Genomic DNA, 21086 nt, shown 5'->3' on the forward strand with positions numbered 1-21086 from the left:
GCACAATTAGTATTGCATGCCTTAATGAAACAGGCTCCAGTTGTTTAAATATATATGTATGTATGTATAGCAGTGTAATTGTGAATATTTTATGCTGAAAACTGTAGAATGGTTTGGACTATAGGCTCTTAAGGTCTCATACCCACTGGTATTATTTTTCAGTTTAAAGTAAGTACAATGCTTGTAAATGGATCTGACAATATAGCCCATTGTTTCTAATGTCAATATATCCACTGGTATTTTTCCTAGCAATGCAGTGCATTGCATCGGTTTTTCATTGTTCCTAGCTCACCTTGCTCTTACCAGATGTGTTTACCATAGTACAAGGTACTGTCATAGCCATTGATCACAACATGGCAGTATAAAGTCTAGTAGCATTGACAGGAGTTTTTACTAGCATTTAAAAATGCAAATGCAACACTATTGGGTACCTGTCCAAACTGTGTAAAAGCGCCCATGTGAAGCTAATACTACCCAAAGTTTTTGTTATGGCAGTGTGAGGACACTTTCAATGACAAATTCACAATCCGAGCCTCATTTATGGGTCAATTTATGAAGTGGCAATATGCCTTATCTCCGGTGAAAATGGCTGTTTTTGCCAGAGATAGGCTCACTTTCCGTATTGCCTAATATATCAAGGGGTTATCGCTGATGACAATACTGTTTTTATGGCAGTAACCCCGTTTTCAAATGTATGGGGCCCTGGAGGAAGAGCTCAGTGAAGAAGCAGCTGACCTCTTCCTGGTTCCTCTGCCACAGGCTGCTTACTCCCGCTCCCTCCCGTTCCTGACACACACAGCAGTACTGTGTTCTGACGACCAGAAGGTACAGACTTACTCCAGTCTGGAGTAACTTAGGCATTTTGAAACAACATGTTGCACAATGGCAAGGATGGCCAGCCATACATTGGAGGAGATCCCAGTCTGGTTGACTATAGCCAAGCGGCACCACAGACTCCTAATCAAATCCCATTCATCAGTCATTATAATTATTATCATATTCAGGATTGCTGTATTTGGAACCCAGCTATCTGTTACAAAAAGGAAGAGAATGTGATGTCTTTTATTTTTACACTGAGATTTACAGTTGAGATAAGATGCTCCCTGCTACGCAACTCAAAATCTGTTCACACATTTTAAAGCGCCCCCCTCCCCTACAGTGTAACATGGTTTTGCCAATTTGTAAAATTCTTCCTTCCAGCTGGATTTACTCCTATCTCTAATTTAGAAGATGTTATATCTTTAAAATGTTTCTCATGGCCCTATGGTTACTTTATACAGAGAGAGATTTATCTAAGGGTAAGATGCACTATTGGTAGGGTTTTTCATTTGACCCTGTACACCAAAGGATTTTGCATGGGAAAACCTACTTACCAATTATCACCACCTATGTAACAAGTGTTGCTCAATTACTCTGTTATAGCCAAAATCATTCTTTCAATGAAGCTTCTTTTAATGCATAGACGTTTTTGTGCTTTTCTTTTTTTTTTTTCTTTTTTTTTTAAATAAAGTAGAATTGAAAGCCCAAGCCGTTTAACACATCTGGAAAGACGGGCGCAGCGAAGCGGTAACTTAAAATAATAAAAATAAAAAGCTCTGGGGTTTTTGGGGGGTAAAAAATTTGCAGTAATAACTAGTTATCCAGCAAGAAAAAACATCAGCGTTATTGGGGGACTAACAATAAAAAAGCCCCACAATCATAGTGGTACCAGTCAGTGACTTCTTTTATTAACCCAATTAATATTCTATGATAACGATACATTCTCTTGTTTTGTCAATCCACTGCTAAATCTCATTTTAATTGCTGTAACTAAACTAAAGGCAATTTTGGTTCAAATATTATGTGTGCAAATAGAGTAATGTGGCTGTAATGGATCCAACCATTGTTCCCATGTACTTCTAATGTGGGAAATGATTCTAGCCTTTTTAAATGTTTTGTGCAACTTTTCACCCTGACAAAAGAAAGAGGTCTGGATCAGAACTTGATTTGTCACAAGTCCTGTGAAAATTCTTGTTGTCCAAAAGCCACACAAGATTGCGGTAGAGATGTACCCTCATTTCTAGTAAACATTTACTGCTTCTTGCTTCCAGTCTCCACAAGGCCTGCCTGTGAGAACAATGCAGTTCAGTCTTGTTAGTGTGAGTAGGCAGGCCATTGTGTACTTAGAGGTCAGTTTAAGTAAGAACATTTGAGGAGAAGGACACAGCTGTGGTGAACACACGCCTCCGATTTGCGGGAAGTCAAGTATGTGACTCTGAATTTAGATCCTGGTTCTGAGCCTTGAAGGCTGGGACATGGAACCAGAACAGAAGGATGTTGTCTGGGGTTTAGTAGAAGTGGGCGGGGTGGCATACACTGGATTTCAATCATATTTCGTCACTCAGTGATTTTGGTCATTTTGCCAAGTATAATTTGCACCTGACCTGGCATTCCTACGGTAGCATAAACTTGCATTTTGACAATAAGTGGGACAAAGGCATTTTCTCCCCACGAAAAAGAAAAAAAAGTGTCTACTCCTTACTCATATCAGCAAAATGTGTTCAAGCCAGTAATGCGAAATGAATGTCTGAATTTAGGCATGCACACAACACAGACAGGATGTACATTTACAGCCTCACAAGTAATAGTTTCAGCAAGTTAGAATGACTTGTTTTTAGTGTATACAGCCAAAAAGAAGCTTCCATGCATACATTTTTGATAAGACAATACATGTTATGTTATAAATGTGGACAATGTAGCCATCATCCAGGAAATCTAAGGTGATTAATACATTATTGCTTAATTTAAAGTATGAAATAATTGTAGGGGATTTTAGAGTTATTGTTCATGCTGAGAATGGGACAATGTGAGGTTACAGTTGTCATAGTTATGACGATATCATGGCTTACAAATATCTAAAATATGCTTTGTTTGTCATTTCTGAACTCCCTAATAACAAAGGGGTTCATTTATCTTTGCTAACATATGAACCGATAGTTTGCCACAGCCAGGCACCCCTACTATTCATCATGTCTTGTGTCATAGCTATAGTTAGTGGGCTGAGCATCTCCTTAGCACAGTTATCAGAACGTGTCAGAAACATTTATGACTGTACATACTGAATTCAGTGCACATGGACAGGACTATCATTTGACATAAGAAATATCAAAACCATTTCTTTTTTCATTGCTATTTGAGCAAATACCTGAACATATTCATACTCAGAAGAATGAACTACACCTTATACCTTAAGCAGAAAAGTCTGTCTGGCCGGGAAACAATAAAACAAAGTATTGACCCAAATAATAAATATTTTATAGTGATGTTTCATATCTATCCATTGGTAAATTTACACATGGTCAATTGCAATTTTTATTATGATTCTGTGATGTTCAATAGAAAACTTTATAAGAAATTCTGGCTATTCCTGAATAGACTCATTCATACCCAGTGGTGTGAAGCACCCCCTTATTAGCGTATACACTTTCTTTCTGAGTGACTTCAAAGGGCTGATGGGAGGTGAAGCTGATCTCTTAAAACCAACATGAGGGCAAAGTATCTTTGACATATTTCTGAAGGCCAATCGTGTTGGGCAAATGGTCCGTGTTTCTGTGTACTCTCGAAACTGATATGAATTTACGTACCTTTTTTTTTCTATTTCTGTACTTCTGCTTTATTTTTTATTTCCTTGATTGCATAATTTTATATTACTGTGTGTCATTTTGTTATCTTAATTTTTATACATTATACATGGCTAATTAAGCTTGCTCATATATAGTGATGCATAACTGAAATGAAGGGTATTATTTTACTTTTGATGACTCTCTAGATGATTTTAAATTTTGATTGTAGATTCAGATAGCGCAAGGCGTAGCTAAGGCTTCCGTTAATTGTTCAGCTCTACAACCACACCTGGTGGTAGCAGTGTTTTGAAATTAATAGGAAGTATGTGCTTTAACAAGGGTATTTTGAGCATTACTAGACAAACCAGGTGGGTTTGCTGTGTGTACCCCATTGACAAACACACAGACAGGCTCGGGTGAGTGCTGTCTGTGACCACTGTATTGAACTAATGTATGATTTTATTTTGTTAAGAGGAGCATGGATCATTAACAAGGAATAGTCAATCTATGACATCAAAATTCTCCTTGACCAGTATATTCTCTTTGTAGATGTCAACTAAAGCAAAATTACAAGCTATATATTTGTAAAAGTTCATGTACCATGGTAGAATTAAATGTATTTGACATTGTATGCAATGTTTTAGGTAGCTAAAACTGTTATCTTAACAGGTTCTAAGTTGCAATCTTCCATTTTCTTCAATACTCTAGGGGGTAATTGTATCAAGCTGCAATTTTGCATTTCCAGCAATCTTCTCAGGCGCGTTTATAGTTGCCGATGTATTAAGTGGCAATTTGATGTAAAATCGGAATCAGAATCGCTGTTTTCTAAATCGCTACAAATCGTTATCTCGATTTTTTTCGTACTCTAGCTATACAAGTCACCAAATGTTATACAAGTCACCAAATGTATGAAGCTGTGATTGTACAAACTCGCCCGAGTTTGAAATCAAAATCGCCAGATACAACACACTGCTTTCTAGAGGCGAGATTAGCAAACACATCACTGTTACACTGCTGGACTATACAGGTGCAGGACCGGGTGACTCTAGAAGTTTAACATTAAATGATTTAAAAAAAAATAAAAAAATTAGACTATTAACCCAAGCGCTGCCAGTCTACTGCTGGTTGCGTGAAAATTGGGAAAAAAAAATCTTGGGGTCTACCCGATTTCCATGCAACCAGCACTAGACAAACCAGACGGGGTGGGTGGCACTATAGCAGGGGGACACACGTTGCTGTTATTACCCTACACCCACCGTCTCAGGGGTATAGGAAGAGCCCTAGTGCTTTCAACACTGGGCTGGTTGTTCCTAGAGGCTGGGCTTGCACGTTTTTTTGTGGACCCCACTCCCTAGGGAATTGCAGCCCAGTGCTGAACAGCCTGGGGATGGTTGTCATAATGGCAGGAGGACCCCTGCGGCGTGTCCCCCTGCGGCGTGTCCCCCTGCTATAGTGCCCCCCACCCTGCTGGTTTGCCTAGTGTTGGTTGCATGGAAATCTGGAGGACCCCACGCAATTTTCCCCCCGATATTTATGCAACCAGCAGTAGGCTGGTAGCACTAGAGTTAATAGTCGCGGAGTGCCGCGGTCACGTGAGTATTTTTTTTTCAAGTTTTCCACTCCCACACCAACGAAGAGGGGAGCGATCAGGGTCTGGGCCTACGGGGGATAGCCCGGTCCTCCAGCGGGCCAGTCCGACCCTGGTGTGCACTATTACCCCCATACCGCACGGATATACAGTCTTTAATAAGGGTCAGGTGAAGCTAATACAGGCTAAGTCAGGCTCGCAAAAACACGGGACATACAAGGGAGTCAGACAGTAGACAGAAATGGGACAGTGGGTAGAGAGGACTCTGCCTGTGAGAGCTTACATTCTAGAGGGAGGGGTGGTGAGAGATAGTCAGACCAACTGAGAGAAATTGAGAGGGCAGGCGATGGAAGAGGTGGATAGAATGGTTAGGAAGTGGTAGGTTAGATGAGCATGAAAAGTTTTGAGTGAGTGTGTGAAGGACTGAAGGGTGGGGCAGAGTTGAGTGAGGTGGGGTAGGGAGTTCCAAAGATTGGGGGCAGCATGGCAGAAGTCTTGGAGGTGAGCATGGGAGGAGGTAATGAGAGGTGAATTGAGGCGGAGGTCAGAGGCAGAGCAGAGTGTCCGATTGGGTATGTACCTCGAGACAAGGCCAGAGATGTAAGGGGAAGAAGTGTTGATAAGGGCTTTGTAAGTGAGGGTAAGGAGCTTGAACTGAATTCTTTGCAATTCATTCTACACGTAAAAGGTTTCAAACACACATTGGCATAAACGATCACTAACTCAAAATAGATATTTACAGACAAGGCACTCTTCTGTATGATTTGTCATACCATGCCTCCGTTTCATCACAGTAAATTTGGGATAACAAAACTAGTTTTAACCTCAAATCTGCACAAATACATTTGCAACTGTCAGATTCTTTAAGTTTTGCATTCTTAGCATTGTTGGGAAGTTTGTCTGGATACAATAAGATTTTTGTGATCGCTCCCACAATTTTTGGCAGATCTACTACATGTTACTTAATGTTTTGCAATACTGAAGCATAAATTTAAAGTCAACAATTTCAGTTATGCAAATGTCAAATCAGGGTTCTCCTAAACCTTTCAACATTGCAAATATTTAGATGATACATTTACATAGACATTTGCTAAGCAAAACATGGTACTAGATGTCCTGACATTTGTCCTGTGATATACAGTGCATCCGGAAAGTATTCACAGCGCTTCACTTTTTCCACATTTTGTTATGTTACATCCTTGTTCCAAAATGGAATAAATTCCTTTTTCCCCTCAAAATTCTACACACAATACCACATAATGACAACGTAAAAAAAGTTTTTTTCAGATTTTTGATAATTTATTAAAAATAATAAAACTAAGAAATCACATGTACATAAGTATTCACAGCCTTTGCTCAATACTTTGTTGATGCACCTTTGGCAGCAATTACAGCCTCAATCTTTGGGCAGTTTCGTCCATTCCTCTTTGCAGCACCTCTCAAGTTCTATCAGGTTGGATGGGAAGCGTCGGTGCACAGCCATTTTCATATCTCTCCAGAGATGTTCAATCGGATTCAAGTCTGGGCTCTGGCTGGGCCACTCAAGGACATTCACAGAGTTGTCCTGAAGTCACTCCTTTGATATCTTGGCTGTGTGCTTAGGGTCGTTGTCCTGCTGAAAGATGAACTGTTGCCCCAGTCTGAGGTCAAGAGCGCTCTGGAGCAGGTTTTCATCCAGGATATCTCTGTACATTGCTGCATTCATCTTTCCCTCTATCATGACTAGTCTCCCCGTTCCTGCCGCTGAAAAACATCCCCACAACATGATGCTGCCACCACCATGCTTCACTGTAGGGATGGTATTGGCCTGGTGAAGAGCGGTGCCTGGTTTCCTCCAAACATGATGCCAGGCATTCACGCCAAAGAGTTCAATCTTTGTCTCCTCAGACCAGAGAATTTTGTTTCTCATGGTCTGAGAGTCCTTCAGGCGACCTGCCATGTGCTTTTTACTAGAGAGTGGCTTCCGTCTGGCCACTCTACCATACAGGCCTGATTGGTGGATTGCTGCAGAGATGGTTGTCCTTCAGGAAGGTTCTCCTCTCTCCACAGATGAATGCAGTAGCTCTGAGAGAGTGACCATCAGATTTTTGGTTACCTCCCTGACTAGGGCCCTTCTCCCCCGATCGCTCAGTTTAGACAGCCGGACAGCTCTAGCTCTGGTGGCTCCGAACTTCTTCCATTTACAGATGATGGAGGCCACTGTGCTCATTGGGACCTTCAAAGAAGCAGATCTTTTTCTGTACCCTTCCCCAGATTTGTGCCTCAAAACAATCTTGTCTCGGAGGTCAACAGACAATTCCTTTGACTTCATGCTTGGTTTGTGCTCTGACATGCACTGTCAAGTGTGGGACCTTATATAGACAGGTGTGTGCCTTTGAAAATCGTGTCCAATCAACTGAATTCACCACAAGTGGACTACAATTTATTTATATAGCGCCAGCAGATTCCGTAGCGCTTTACAATTGGGAACAGACATTAATAAAACAATACTGGGTAATACATACAGACAGAGAGGTAAAAGGGCCCTGCTCGCAAGCTACACATTGATATGAAATAGAACTACAAACATCACTCATCATCATCATCATCATCAGTTATTTATATGGCGCCACTAATTCCGCAGTGCTGTACAGAGAACTCTATCACATCAGTCCCTGCCCCCATTGGAGCTCACAGTCTAAATTCCCTAACAAACACACACACACACACACACACACACACACAGAGACTAGGGTCCATTTTGATTAGAGATGGTCACTGATCCACGTGTTTTGGTTTTGGATCTGGATTAGCTTCAGGTTTTGGTTTTGGTTTTGGCAAAACCGCCCTTGCGTGTTTTGGTTTTGGTTTTGTTTGGTTTTGTTTTGCAATTTTGTTTAATTTAGGCCAAAAAAATTTGATTTTTAACCTAATTTAGTGCTCCACCTGTTTCTTGGATAAGTAAGGTAATTCTAAAGCACTTGTAGTTAAATCGAAAAGAAGCAGCCTGCATAGACTGTACTATTTAAAAGAAATGGACAAAGCTAGTTTGGTGGCTGTCTATGAGCCCCCCTCCCTCCACTTGTAGTTAAATAGAAAAAAAGCAGCCTGCATAGACTGAACAATATAAAAAGAAATGGACAAAGGCAGTTTGGTTTCTGTCTGTATCAGACCCCCTCTCCACTAGTAGTAAAATAGAAAAAATTCCGCCGTTATAGACTGTAGAATATAAATAGAAATGGACAAAGGCAGTATGGCGTCTGGCTGTGTATGGCACCCTACCCTTATCGTGAAATTGACAGAACAGTAGCCTTTCAAGACTGTACGTGTAATAGAAATGCTCCAAGTCCCTTTCCTATTTGGGGGTAGATTGCACCCTACACTTATACTTATAAGTATAAGTATACTTATTTTTTTTTGGGTGTGTTTTTTTTCCCTGATTTTAAAAAGACTATGTACTTTTACATAGGCTTTACCAGATGACGTACAGGGAAGACTACCATCAGGACTGATGCCAGCACCTGCTTGCTGATCCTGCTCATATGTAGACTGCTTTGAATCCATTTTAATGAGCCCAAAGCACTTGTAGTGCAAAATATTCAATGGATAGTGCTGCTAGATATGACTTTTTGCAGCCAGAAAAATTATTGTTTCACACTGGGGAATATGGGACACCCCAAAGCACTTGTAGTGCAAAATATTCAAAAAAAATGCCTACTCTATCCTCGTCTCTTCCTGCTCTAACAATTGCTAGCAAAATTTCATAATAATTGAAGGAATAAGGTATACAATAATTGCTCTGTCCCTGCTCTAATACAGCCTTTGACCTAACCCTGCTCTCTCCCTCTGTCAAATGGCGATGGATTGCTGTGGAGGCGGGTATTAATGCATTTCAAATATCGCGAGCTCCGAGATCCAACGACGTCACAATGACGTTTTGCCTCGATTTCAAATCCGAATGGGCGGGAGAGTACCGAGCCGAGCAGGCTAGGTACTCTGATAGGCGAAGTTCGGGCGAGTTCGGATCTTGGGGAACCGAGCCCGCCCATCTCTAATTTTGATAGCAGCCAATTAACCTACCATTATGTTTTTTGGAGTGTGGGAGGAAACCAGAGCACCCGGAAGAAACCCACGCAAACACGGGGAGAACATACAAACGCCACACAGATAGGGCCATGGTCAGGAATCGAACTCATGACCCCACTTGGCCACTGTGCTGCCCTCAGCACTACCTGTGTCCTGATACTTATGAAACACACTGAGTGTGTCTCATACATGACATCCAGAGTGATTTGGACCATACAGTAGGACAGTTGGTAAGTATGATTTAGAACATGAGTTCTTAACCTGTGGGTAGGACTTAAAACTATGCTTTTCTGTGAAATTTAAGGTAGCTCCCCATGACACTTAAATATTGTGTAAATAATACTCATACAATTTGTTTGAATCATGTTTTAACATTATTATTTTTACAAGTACTTCTTTGACTACTATATTTTATTAAAAAAAACAATAATTTATAGCCAAAAGATAAAATATAAACAAAAAATGTACTGTACACATTGAAACAATGGGGGCTGTACTATAGTTAAAGCATAGTGACTGTGCTGTGTACTGAGCATGTGTGGAACTGTACAGTATACTGGGACATTTGGATCTGTATAGTATGTTGAAAATTAAAGTCATAGGATCATTATTATACACTGGGGGCATGTGATAGAGAAGTACTGTATACTAAAGGCATGGGTAGGTATTCTTTGCTTATTTATATATTGTGCATAAAGCTGTGTTATACAAGGCAGTGGCCTAGTGGTTAGCACTTCTGCCTCACAGCACTGGGGTCATGAGTTTGATTCTCGACCATGGCCTTATCTGTGTGAAGTTTGTATGTTCTCCCCGTGTTTGCGTGGTTTTTTCTCCGGGTGCTCCAGTTTCCTCCCACACTCCAAAAACATACTGGTAGGTTAATTGGCTTCTATCAAAAATTGACCCTAGTCTCTGTCTGTCTCCCTCTCTGTCTGTGTGTGAGTGTGTGTTTATATTAGGGAATTTAGACTGTAAGCTCCAATGGGGCAGGGACTGATGTGAATGAGTTCTCTGTACAGCGCTGCGGAATTAGTAGTGCTATATAAATAAATGATGATGATGATGATATTTTATACTGGGCATTCAGAGCTGCAAAACATAAAATATGCTGAAACAAAGTTACTCCAGCTCTTTTACCTATGCCAATAGACTGAGTCAAGTGAAAGACTAGTACATACTTGCCAACTTTTCCTCGTTGGCTTCAGGGAGATCCTGGGGGAGGTGGGTGTGTAGGGGCGGGGCTTGACAAATTGGATCATTTTGGCCCCACCCCCTAAATGATTGTCACAATTTTGGCCAATTACAGCAGGGGCGGGGCTAAGATGATATATTTGCGTTATTAGGCCCCACCCCCTATGGCAGGGGTGAGAACAGGGAGGTTGCCCTGCTCTCCCAGGGGGGTCTCCCAGAAATACAGGGGTCTCCCGGACATTCCAGGAGAGTAGGCAACTATGCGTTAAAGAAAAGCAGCTAATGAATCTCTGGAGACTGAAGTGTGTTTTACATTTCTGTCTCCATTACTGAAGTCATGTTGTCTTATCTGTCAGTCTATGATTAAATCTTGGTCTCCATGAAAATGGCCACTTCCATAGGCATCAATACATGGACATAAGACACAATTTTTGAACAGTGTCATCATGCCACAGATGGCGAAGCTAACCACGTCTTGTACTGGCTCAGCATCATGGAGAATGCCAGACTCTTCAGGGAGTGAGGGAGATAAGCCCTATTTCAGGGAGTTGCCCTGACATTCAGGGAGAGTTGGGAAGTATGAACTAGTGCAAGGGGCTACATCATTGGCTTGACTTATACGCAGATCATTGTTTTAAATGTGAATCTGTCTGGATAGAGCATATGCAGAGAACATACAGAGTGGTAATCTAGGCACAATTTAGGGCTATAGTCCTGTGTTTATTGATAAAGGATAGTAGAGACACATGTAATGAGCAACATTTCAGGGGGCTAATCCTGCAATAAAAATGGGACCTTAGCCCTCAATTTGCATCTGAAATGCCCTTCTGTATCTGTTCCAGATAAGTTCAATCCAGACACAGGGGAACTGGGCCAGGCTAATTATCAACCGCCTTTCCATGATACCAGCCATGAACAGATTTAGTGGGAGGAGCATAGACAATGTACTACGCATTTTAGTGCTTCGCCCTGGGGGCCATTTTGTATAGAAACTGCCCTTCATGGTGCATTCATTGACCTTTGACCTCTGATGACATACAAAGTGTGCGACATTCTGTATTTACTACTCAGGCGTTGACTGGTGCACATGTGGGTGGAGATGGAGGCTGATGGTGGAAAAGGAGCTGAATCCCAGGAGTCTTTGTGCTCTTATATGACCGTTTAAGTCCTGTAAAACATTCATACACACACAACTTGGCAGAATTTCCAATCTAAATGATTGTGAGACTATAGTTTTTTTTTGGCAAATTAAATTAGAAAACTAAGAGCCATGTCAAGCTTTGGACCCAGTGGGTGAGCCTGCTATACAGCAATCAGTGCACCAGTTTCTGCCACATTTCTTCATTTACTGATTTAGATTATTATGAGCCTCCAAACACCAGCTTTTAAAAATAGGGGGAGTGAGATTTTGTAGCAGAGGCGTAGCAGGATGCATTGATTGAATCGGCTTAGCCCCAAACTAAGATGAGAGTAACTCCTCGGACTGGATGCATATAATATATAATTCATGACATATACAATTATATTCAAAATGTCTTTAATTTGACCAGCTGACAATGACTGACAGCTGGGCAGTCTTTTTTTGCTGGAATGCACTGTGTGGATTGGTTGATTAATACACAGGGCCAGGGCTAGTGATGTGACAGCAAATGAAATGCCTGCAAAGTCATCTTTTTTCGCCTACATCGGATCCCATCAGGACTCTGTCCTGGAGCTGCGGCTGTCTGTAAAGGAGAGGGTAGATCAGTGTTAGCTAACCTGTGACACTCCAGGTGTTGTGAAACTACAAGCCCCAGCATGCTTTGCCAGCTATCAGATAGTTATCTACTGGCAAAGCATGCTGGGGCTTGTAATTTCACAACACCTGGAGTGTCACAGGTCAGCCATCACTGGGGTAGATGATACTTTACTGCAGAGCTGCAGTGGAAAGTCAAGTTAAAATTGATCAAAGTACTATACTTTAATGGTCATATCTGAATATTTCCGAATTGGGGATTATTGATCCTTTCATAAGGGACCTGGGTTGAAAAGGCATAATAACCCATGATGTAGAAGTTTTAATATATTATATAAAGGCAGTTGAACAATGACCTAGTGGTAACTGGATCCCTACAATCTGTTCTCAAATAAAAGTGCTGCCTACTGAAATGTCAACTTTGACACAATAAAAGATTACTATATTATAACTGTTTTGTGGGGAATTTTGGTTTGCGGTCAACCAGACCTCACATGAAGTTATGCAGAAAATATCTGGATAATTCCAACTATCATGGATATATTCCAGCCGCTGTGTCTTGTATGCACCTTATCTGTATATTGGTCAATAGATATTTGTTACAGCAAGCATGCACTTCACATCTCTGCCCAGATAACTCATCCGAGGACACGACCCTACATCTTTATTTAGTTTATTAGTTTATTTAGTCTTTATTTAGTTTATTAATATGTCTCCCAGTATCCAATATTGTCAAAGATTGTACTATTTGCTATCATGGACCTTTCTGCAGGAGAAAACTAAAATAGGTTTTGTTATGTGGTGGCACATAGGCAGAAAAAACAGGAACAGGCAGATTTGGTAACATTGGCAAGAGTAATCTTTGCGCTCATATAACACAGTGCTTTACAGAGAATTTGTAATCATTCAATTCAGCCCTTGCCCCAGTAGAGCTTGCAATCTATATTCCTACTACCCAGCAGACACACAAGCATTCTGGATAATAGATCCCCTACCTATGTTTACTTGTGTAGGGTATGTAGGGAGTTCATTTTTTTTTTTAACAACATGATCTTGAAACTGGTGGTAATGAAATTGAATATGGTGTGTGCTAGCAGCTTGACTCTGCACTCCTCTAGGTGTGATGTAGTTTTAACACCCTGTGTAAAGGTAATGTGTTAATAATCTTTTCTCTCTCCTTAGCACTGATTGGAGCCTGTGGTGGAAATTACACCAAGGATTCTGCTGTTATCTACTCGCCGGATTTTCCAGACTCTTACGGATCAGGAAAAGCCTGTTATTGGACAATACAAGTTCAAGGAGCTTCTTCAATCCGTTTTAACTTTACCTTCTTTGACATCAAAGACTCAAGAGATATGGTGGAGCTGCTGGATGGTTATACCAAGCAGGTTCTGGTTCGCTTTGATGGCAGGAACCACCCAACACATGGCTTCAATATCTCATTAGACTTTGTCATCTTGTATTTCTTTTCTGATCGCTTCAATCAGGCCCAGGGATTTTCAGTTGTATACCAAGGTAATTATTTTTTTTTTATTGTCTGGTTGGTATAGTTTTGGAAGGGGAAAAAGTGATCAGGGATTACGATTGAGGTGTTTGACCGACATCATATATTTATAAATATTAAAAAAAGACAACAATATGACAGATTACAGAGAAACGTAAAATGTCACACACATACCAAGAAGTTTAAATTAGCTAATGTCCTTATAAGGCAAAGGAAAAACATTCAAGTGGGGTGAGTGGCTGGGCCGATCCTTTGCCAGGTATTAGCGGTGTCACAACTATATTGCGTGCCTGCTATTGTTGGCGCAACTCAGAGGAAAGTGCGGAATCTAACGTGCCCCTGGTATTCACCAGGGACCCCCGCAAGGAGGTATGGACTCAGCTGCAGGGACACGCAGGTCGCGGTCCTCCCACGAGTCAACAGCGAGATACAAAGAGGTGTCAGACAGGCCGGGTTGGTAACGTTCTGGTAGTAAGAGGTACACAAGGATATCCAGAGGGATGATGAGACAAGCCGGGTCAGTAACGTTCAGGAAGCGCAGTACAAAGGGAAATCCAAATAGGGGTGGTCAAACGGTCCGGGTCAGAAAGGTCACAGGCAAAACAAGGAAGGTCAGGAACAATGCAGAAACTGGTAACACACTAGAAACGCTGGAGGCAGGAAGACCTGATATTCTGGCACAGGTGTAGTGACAGGAAGTGCCTTATAAAGTCCAGGGGGCCAATAGAAATGTAGTGGGTGGCAGCGCTGTTCTCAGCAACGGGACGCGCATGCGCAGAAGGCCGCGCCGGGCGGCCGGAACTTCCAGGCAACCAGACGCGCTGGGCAGTGACGCAGGCGGCCGTCCCGAGGAGACAGCGGGAACTGCCTGACAGGCGGATTCAGGTCAAGTTCAGCCCTACTGAAATAAAACAGGGGTGTGCAATGTGTAAAGCAAAGAAACAAACACATCTGATTACAGTATCAAGTATTAAAGTACAAGGTATACTGTACCAATCAGAATATACAGTTTTACATGTGTTCCTATAATCGTTATTGTTCATGACGGGAAGGTTTATCATGTATGTTTTAACAGCTGTTCAAACTACACAGGAGTAGAACAAGTCTGGTCTTTTACTACTAGAAGAATGTGTGTGGAAGCTGCAAAGTGTTCTGTTGTTGGAGGCTTTCAATAGCATCCGAGGTGTAAAGTTTCCCTTTTCTTTGAGAGGGGTCTCCATTGTGGGGTCAATTATCCTTCAATGTGCCCCTCCCTACCTATAAAAAAGAAGGAACCGGCAGCTGTAGAGGACATTATTGTCTGGTATCTAAGGGTGTTATTGTAAGAAGACTGTAGAATGATCCCATATTCAATAGAACGGCAGCATTCCAGGTAACCAGCCAAGCATAAATATCTGTCTTTAAAGTCCCACCTGGCGTCCTTTACACAGGTTGGTTACCAAGGATTTTCTGTTCCATCAGCAGAAAATGAATTCCTACTATTCTTACATGTTTAGAGTCTGTAGGATTCATTTCACATGACGGTAATAACTGATATTGTTTTCAAGATTTTTTATATAATGGATATCTGATACTGTTCCTGCTGACACAGACAGGCACATTATAATATGTTATTTATTTGTAACCACTTCACACTTTAGTACAACTTTGGCAGTATATTGAGGGACTTTCTAATAAGCCTGGGAGACGCTCTTGGTATTTATTGCAAAATTCTTGGGGTATGAGGATTACTGTGGTAATTTAGACTAAGAAGTCTTCTACAGAGGATATTAGAGATTTATTCTGGGCTGACAGTAGGGTAACTTTGCCACTGATTGAAAATATATATTTTGGTGGAATGGAATTATTATGTGCACTATTGGGATAAAACTGTACTTATTTTCCATTAGAAAATAGTTCTGGAGCTCAGGGAGCTCTGGGAGGCTTGATGCTGGTCTCCTCCATACCCCCGGGATCATCCTTCATCTATGTGTATTCCTGGTGACTTCAGGACTTCTTGGAATGTTTGTGCATTAACTCTACACTGTGGTCAGTTTGTCATCACCAGCTCAGCTCCATTGAAGGCGATTTAGGAATGATATAAACATCCTATAAGCTATAATGGGCTAAATAACCTCTAGTTGTTATACTATTCATAGCAACACAAAAACCTATATATACAAATGCATCTGGAATGTTAAAACATTTACAGTATAACTGAGTGTTAAGGCAATTGTTTTATCCAAGTCTGTCACATAAAAGTGAACGTGATTTTGCTATATTTAGGCTGTACCACTCTGTCTAGTGCAATTGCTGGTTTAGATAGATGCTAGCTGAACTATGGAGCAATATAACACCCCATCTTCAGATTGCTTCTCTTGCTTTACCATAAAATCATTTTGATTACTACGCTGTGTTTTTGGGTGACCTGATCCAGTCATCAAATAACTCTGTCTGTGGCTTCCTGCTTGCCTCAATTCCCCTCAGCAAACTGTTATAATGCCCTTGCTATATGCAGTCATGTCCCAATGTCAGATGAGATCACTGCCTCCCAGAAAATCAGCATACTCACTGACATATTACTGATGCTGTGCTCCTTGAGCTTTCTGATGATCTGATTGGCTACAGGCTGTTCTGTACCCACTCACGCCAGAGATGAGAACATCATGGAAGACCATAGGTTATAGACATACTTGCCAACCTTATGTTGGCCGGGTCCGGGAGATTCTGGAGGGCAGGAGGGGTGTATGGGCAGAGGGGGCTGGGCTTCACGATTTGAGTCATTTTGGCCCCGCCCCCGGTAACGTAATGCCTGTTTTGGGTCTTTTTTAAAGACCCTAAACAAGCATTACATCACTGAGGGTGGGGCCAAAATTACGCGAATCACGTAGCCCTGTCCCCTCCGCCCATACATTCCAGGTCTAATTTTATTGAAGTGGGCAGATGGGCCAGATGCCGGAGAATCGCCAGCTCTCCCGGGAGTCCGTGAGACTGACCCGAATTTCAGGAGTCTCGGGAACATTCCGGGAGAGTGGCAAGTATGGTTATAGAATTGCAGTGTTACATATGTCACGGATAAAGTGTTTAGACCTCATACCTTTTTCCACACTTAAAAAACTTACAACCTGTTTTTTTTTTCTTTAAAATGTTTTTTTGGTGACTCACCCATTCATCTTCAGTAAACTATAGTAATAAAAATATAACAAAAAGAAATCTTATAATTTAATAAGTATTCTCCAATTTGGTCAAACACCCCGGCAGTATCTACTGGATTTAAACCCTGATATGGAGCAATATTGCACACTCCTATTAAAATTAGTTAGTTGAGGAGTGGTGACAGGAAGCAAATTGGAAGTGTTGCTTCAGATTTTCAATGTGATTAAAGTGGGGCACTCAAGGACATATATTCCCTCCATTTTAAGCCACCGCTACTAAGCCATTTCTCCTGTAGTGTGCTCTGTATCATTTTCCTGTTGAAAGACAAACTTCTTCCCCAGGTTGAGCTTTTCACAGAGCGCAACAGGTTTTTTAATCCAGTATTTTTCTGTACTGTACACCATTTATCTTCCCATCGATCTTGACAAAATTGGTAGTCCCTACTGCTGAGAAACATTCCATACTATGGCCGGACTGGCCATCTGGCACTTCTGGGAAATCTATATATTTACCTGTGTTTTAGATTTAGTGATTGTGAACGGATCTGTGGAAGAAGGATCTTCTTACACAGTTTATCTGGTTTGCTTTCTCACCATCAGTAACTGTCTGTTACGGACCACTTCTACTGGTGTCACCTGCCACTTGCTGACTTGCCAACTGCGCAATAGTTGTAGGAGGATTCGGCTGCCACCACTAGGCTCCTTCAATAGCACCTAGAACCTCTTACTTCTGAGTAGCTGGTATAGCTGCTGCAGTGCTTCTTTGCTGTGGGCTGGCTGGTACTTCCTGACCACTTACTGTGGAACAGCACTGCTGGGTAGCGGGCAGAGCATTGACACAGAAATGCTGGGTTCAACACAGGACAGCCAGGGAAACGGATTACAGTGTAAGCCAGAGGCGGATCTAGGAAATGAATATACCCCGGGCGATGTAGGGGGGGTGATTTAGGCCCCGCCCCCTTTCCGACTTCTAAGGCTGCCGGCGGCTGTACAGTATGTGCAGGTCCGTTCAGCAGTGACAGTGTGCTGTCCCGCTGCTCTGATTGTGTTTAAAACACAATCAGAGCAGCCGGGCAGCACACTGTCACTGCTGAACGGACCTGCACAGTGTGTAGCTGTCGGCAGCAAGCCCCGATCACCCCCCCCCCCCTGGATCCGCCACTGGTGTAAGCTCTTATCTGTCGGTCACAGGATACACCAGGCAATAGGTGTTAGGTAGAATCTTCAAACAGTGATATTCATTGCTCAAGGTACACACTAGTACACACTAGTTAGAGGTACTAGTGATCTCCAGAAGTTTAGATGGTATAACACAGTTGAAATACAAAATACAGTTCTTTATATACTGTTTCTGACACACGTTGGCAGGGGGTAACCCAGCTGCCAGATCCTACCTGGCACCACAAAGTCTGATATATTACATCCAATGTTTAACATGAGGATGTAATATATTCCCTAAGTTTGGATTTAACACAATTTAAACTTAAGCAAATGCACATCAATCTGTGATTTCCCAAATTACTTGCTTATTCAAATAGATGACTATCTTTTTAACAGGACAGAATTACTAAAGTAGTATGGATCTTCCTTTCTTCAGAAGAGTGACAGAAACAAGTTTCCTCCAAAATCTCATAATAAATCAATAAATCAATACATGACCAAGTGCATTTACATTCCCAGAGGCCAGTACCTGGACTTAACCTTCTCTGTGCTGTGCAGGAGTTACTAACCGCCGCCACAGCACCCTTACAGCGAATATATGCATTTAAATTAATAAACATTCCCTTTAATACATTATTACATCCCTTAGCGCTGGGGTTTAACCCTCTGGCGCCGAGTATTAAACCTCCTGTCACCGGATCACATTCCAAGATGGACCCGGCCACAGAGACCCTTTAAAAACAATGTGTAACTGTATCAATAAGTGTGTTTTGTGCTGCTGTACAGAACTTCAATTGCCTTTCCAGCGTAAAAAATCCCAACAAACTAATATAAATGGGGGGAAAAAAGTGCTGATGATTCATGTTGCACTGCACTAGTAACGCCACTTCAGTGTGCAACAATATCATGCATGGAGACCACAGCAGGTGGGCCTGTGTGCTTTAAATGGCAGGGCTGATTTTTAGTCTCAGTCCTACCCTCTACCATACCATAAGGCTACCACTGCTCTGGTGGGGATGGTGTTACCTGGCGGATGTGTCGTATCTGATTTGTGCTGTGAATACTTTGTGGCATTCAGGCCAAAAAGCTAGTCTTGTGAGACCACAAAACTTTCCACTGCGCCTCTGCCGTATCTTTTGGATAGCTTTTTGCAGGAAAGGATTTATCAGCCAGGACTTCTTCCTTGCAACTTTCCCATAAAGGACCTTTATATGGAATGCTTTGTTGATCCATGCACATTACGTTCTGTTGTAGCCTCAAACTTCTGTAGCTCATTGTCACAATGGCTTGCAGTAGCCCATCTGATAAGTGCCCTGTTTATCCTGCAACTAAGCTGAGGGGATAGCCCAATATAGGCAGTGTGGCTGTAGTTTCATACTTCCACTTCTGTACAATGGATTGCACTGAGCTCTGAGAGATGTTTATTGTCTTTGTGATGGTCTTATTACCCTTCACCAGATGTGTGCCTCTCTATAATCAGGTCTCTTAAATGTTTGGAATGTTCTTTCATCTCTACTTTGGATATCTTTGGTGGGAATTCTCTACCAGTATGTAATACCTTACAAAGAGAGCAGTATTTATATGTAAAAAAGAATTGGCAACAAGTAACCTAACTCAAATTTAGACTCCGCGGCAACAAAGGGCTAGATCTATCTAAAAAAAGAAAAGTGGACGTGATGCCCATAGCAACCAGTCAGATTCTAGCTATCATTTTCTAAAATGTACAAGATAAATGATAGGTAGAATCTGATTGGTTGCTATGGGCAACAACTCCACTTTTCCTTTTTAGAAGGTTCTGAACGGTTTTTCAAAGCAATGAATGTTATGTTTAGAATAGAATAATACAATCCTGAAAAGCTGTACTATCACTATGGTCTACATATAACAGTCACATGTATTGAGCCTGAATGAACCAGTGAATACTCAGTCCTTGGTGTCTGTATCCTCTCTGCTGAACTTTCATTTGTCTTTATTTCGACAGCATTCAAGGAGAGAACCGTGGAAAAGCCTCAATTATCCAACCAGACACAGACAGAGCTGATAACTCAAACAGCCAACCTCAGCATCAATGCAGCACGGTCTTCGAAGATTCTCTATGTCATAACGACAAGCCCAAGCCGGCCAACTGGGCAAGTGCCAGGTAAGGCATTTCCAACCATCTGATTCATCTTATTACCGATTGACGAGCAAGCATTGTGCTACAAGTTATCAGCTGCAAAACACTCAGTCAGTTTTATATTGGATCAGATGGGAACTGGGACTATTTATTAGACGTATAAATTAAATGACAATAAAAATATGGCAAGAAAGCAACAAGGGCTGCAATCCACCACAAGGATTTGTGTACACAGGAACTTGTACAGCAGCGACTTGACAGAAATAAAGATTTAAAAATAAAATTAATATCATTGTTCCTGGACATACAACTGTATCAGACTTCATATAAAATATGCATATTTGGCATCCCTGTGCTCAAGAGAAGTAGCTGATTGCATTTTAATGTCCATAAAATAAAAATATTTATTCCAATATATTAACAAGAAACCTATTGATACAGTATACACATTTTAAATTAGCTGTTGAGTAGACATAATAAAAACAGAAATAAAAAGTTATTATAGTAGCAATGGCACATCCACAAAACCTGAAGAATACTTTGCTGTAGAGCATGAAAGCCGTCTCGTATTGAATAAGTTTATGAATGTCTACGAAAAACTCGTTGTACACGCTCAGATTTTCATTGATGAATAAGAGGACATTAGCTCTAACACCTCTTATATTCTATGCTACTGTAACTTTTTGTTCATGTAGAGACGCATGTAAATAGCATATGTTGTAGTGAAATAATCATGATTGTATTCAGTATGTTTTGGGTATAGTGCTCCTGGTTACCATATGTTTTGCATCTGCTATCTATCATGCAATGATTATTTTTTCATAATTCAGACTTATGATGCCCCCAAATGAACAGAACTCGTGGTAAATAGATACAATAACTGTTTTACCTTATTTGGGACTTAAAAGGAAGTGATAAGGATTCGGCCCTCTACTCTTTTCGCTCTATACTTCCTCCCTTGGTGCTCTCATCTCCTTCTTTGGCCTTCAG

The 21086-nt window shown here is 41.4% G+C and overlaps 1 protein-coding gene across 1 annotated transcript in view; it reads left to right on the forward strand.

The window, feature by feature from the left end:
* Positions 1-21086, forward strand: part of KREMEN1 (kringle containing transmembrane protein 1) — a 151697-nt gene that overhangs the window by 121994 nt on the left and 8617 nt on the right. The window contains exons 6-7 of the mRNA XM_075178549.1: positions 13364-13696; positions 19962-20120. Of these exons, the coding sequence (XP_075034650.1) occupies positions 13364-13696; positions 19962-20120 (492 nt within the window). The remainder of the gene's footprint in view (positions 1-13363; positions 13697-19961; positions 20121-21086) is intronic.

This window comes from Mixophyes fleayi, chromosome 1 (genome assembly GCF_038048845.1).
Source record: "Mixophyes fleayi isolate aMixFle1 chromosome 1, aMixFle1.hap1, whole genome shotgun sequence".
Lineage (NCBI taxonomy): Eukaryota > Metazoa > Chordata > Amphibia > Anura > Limnodynastidae > Mixophyes > Mixophyes fleayi.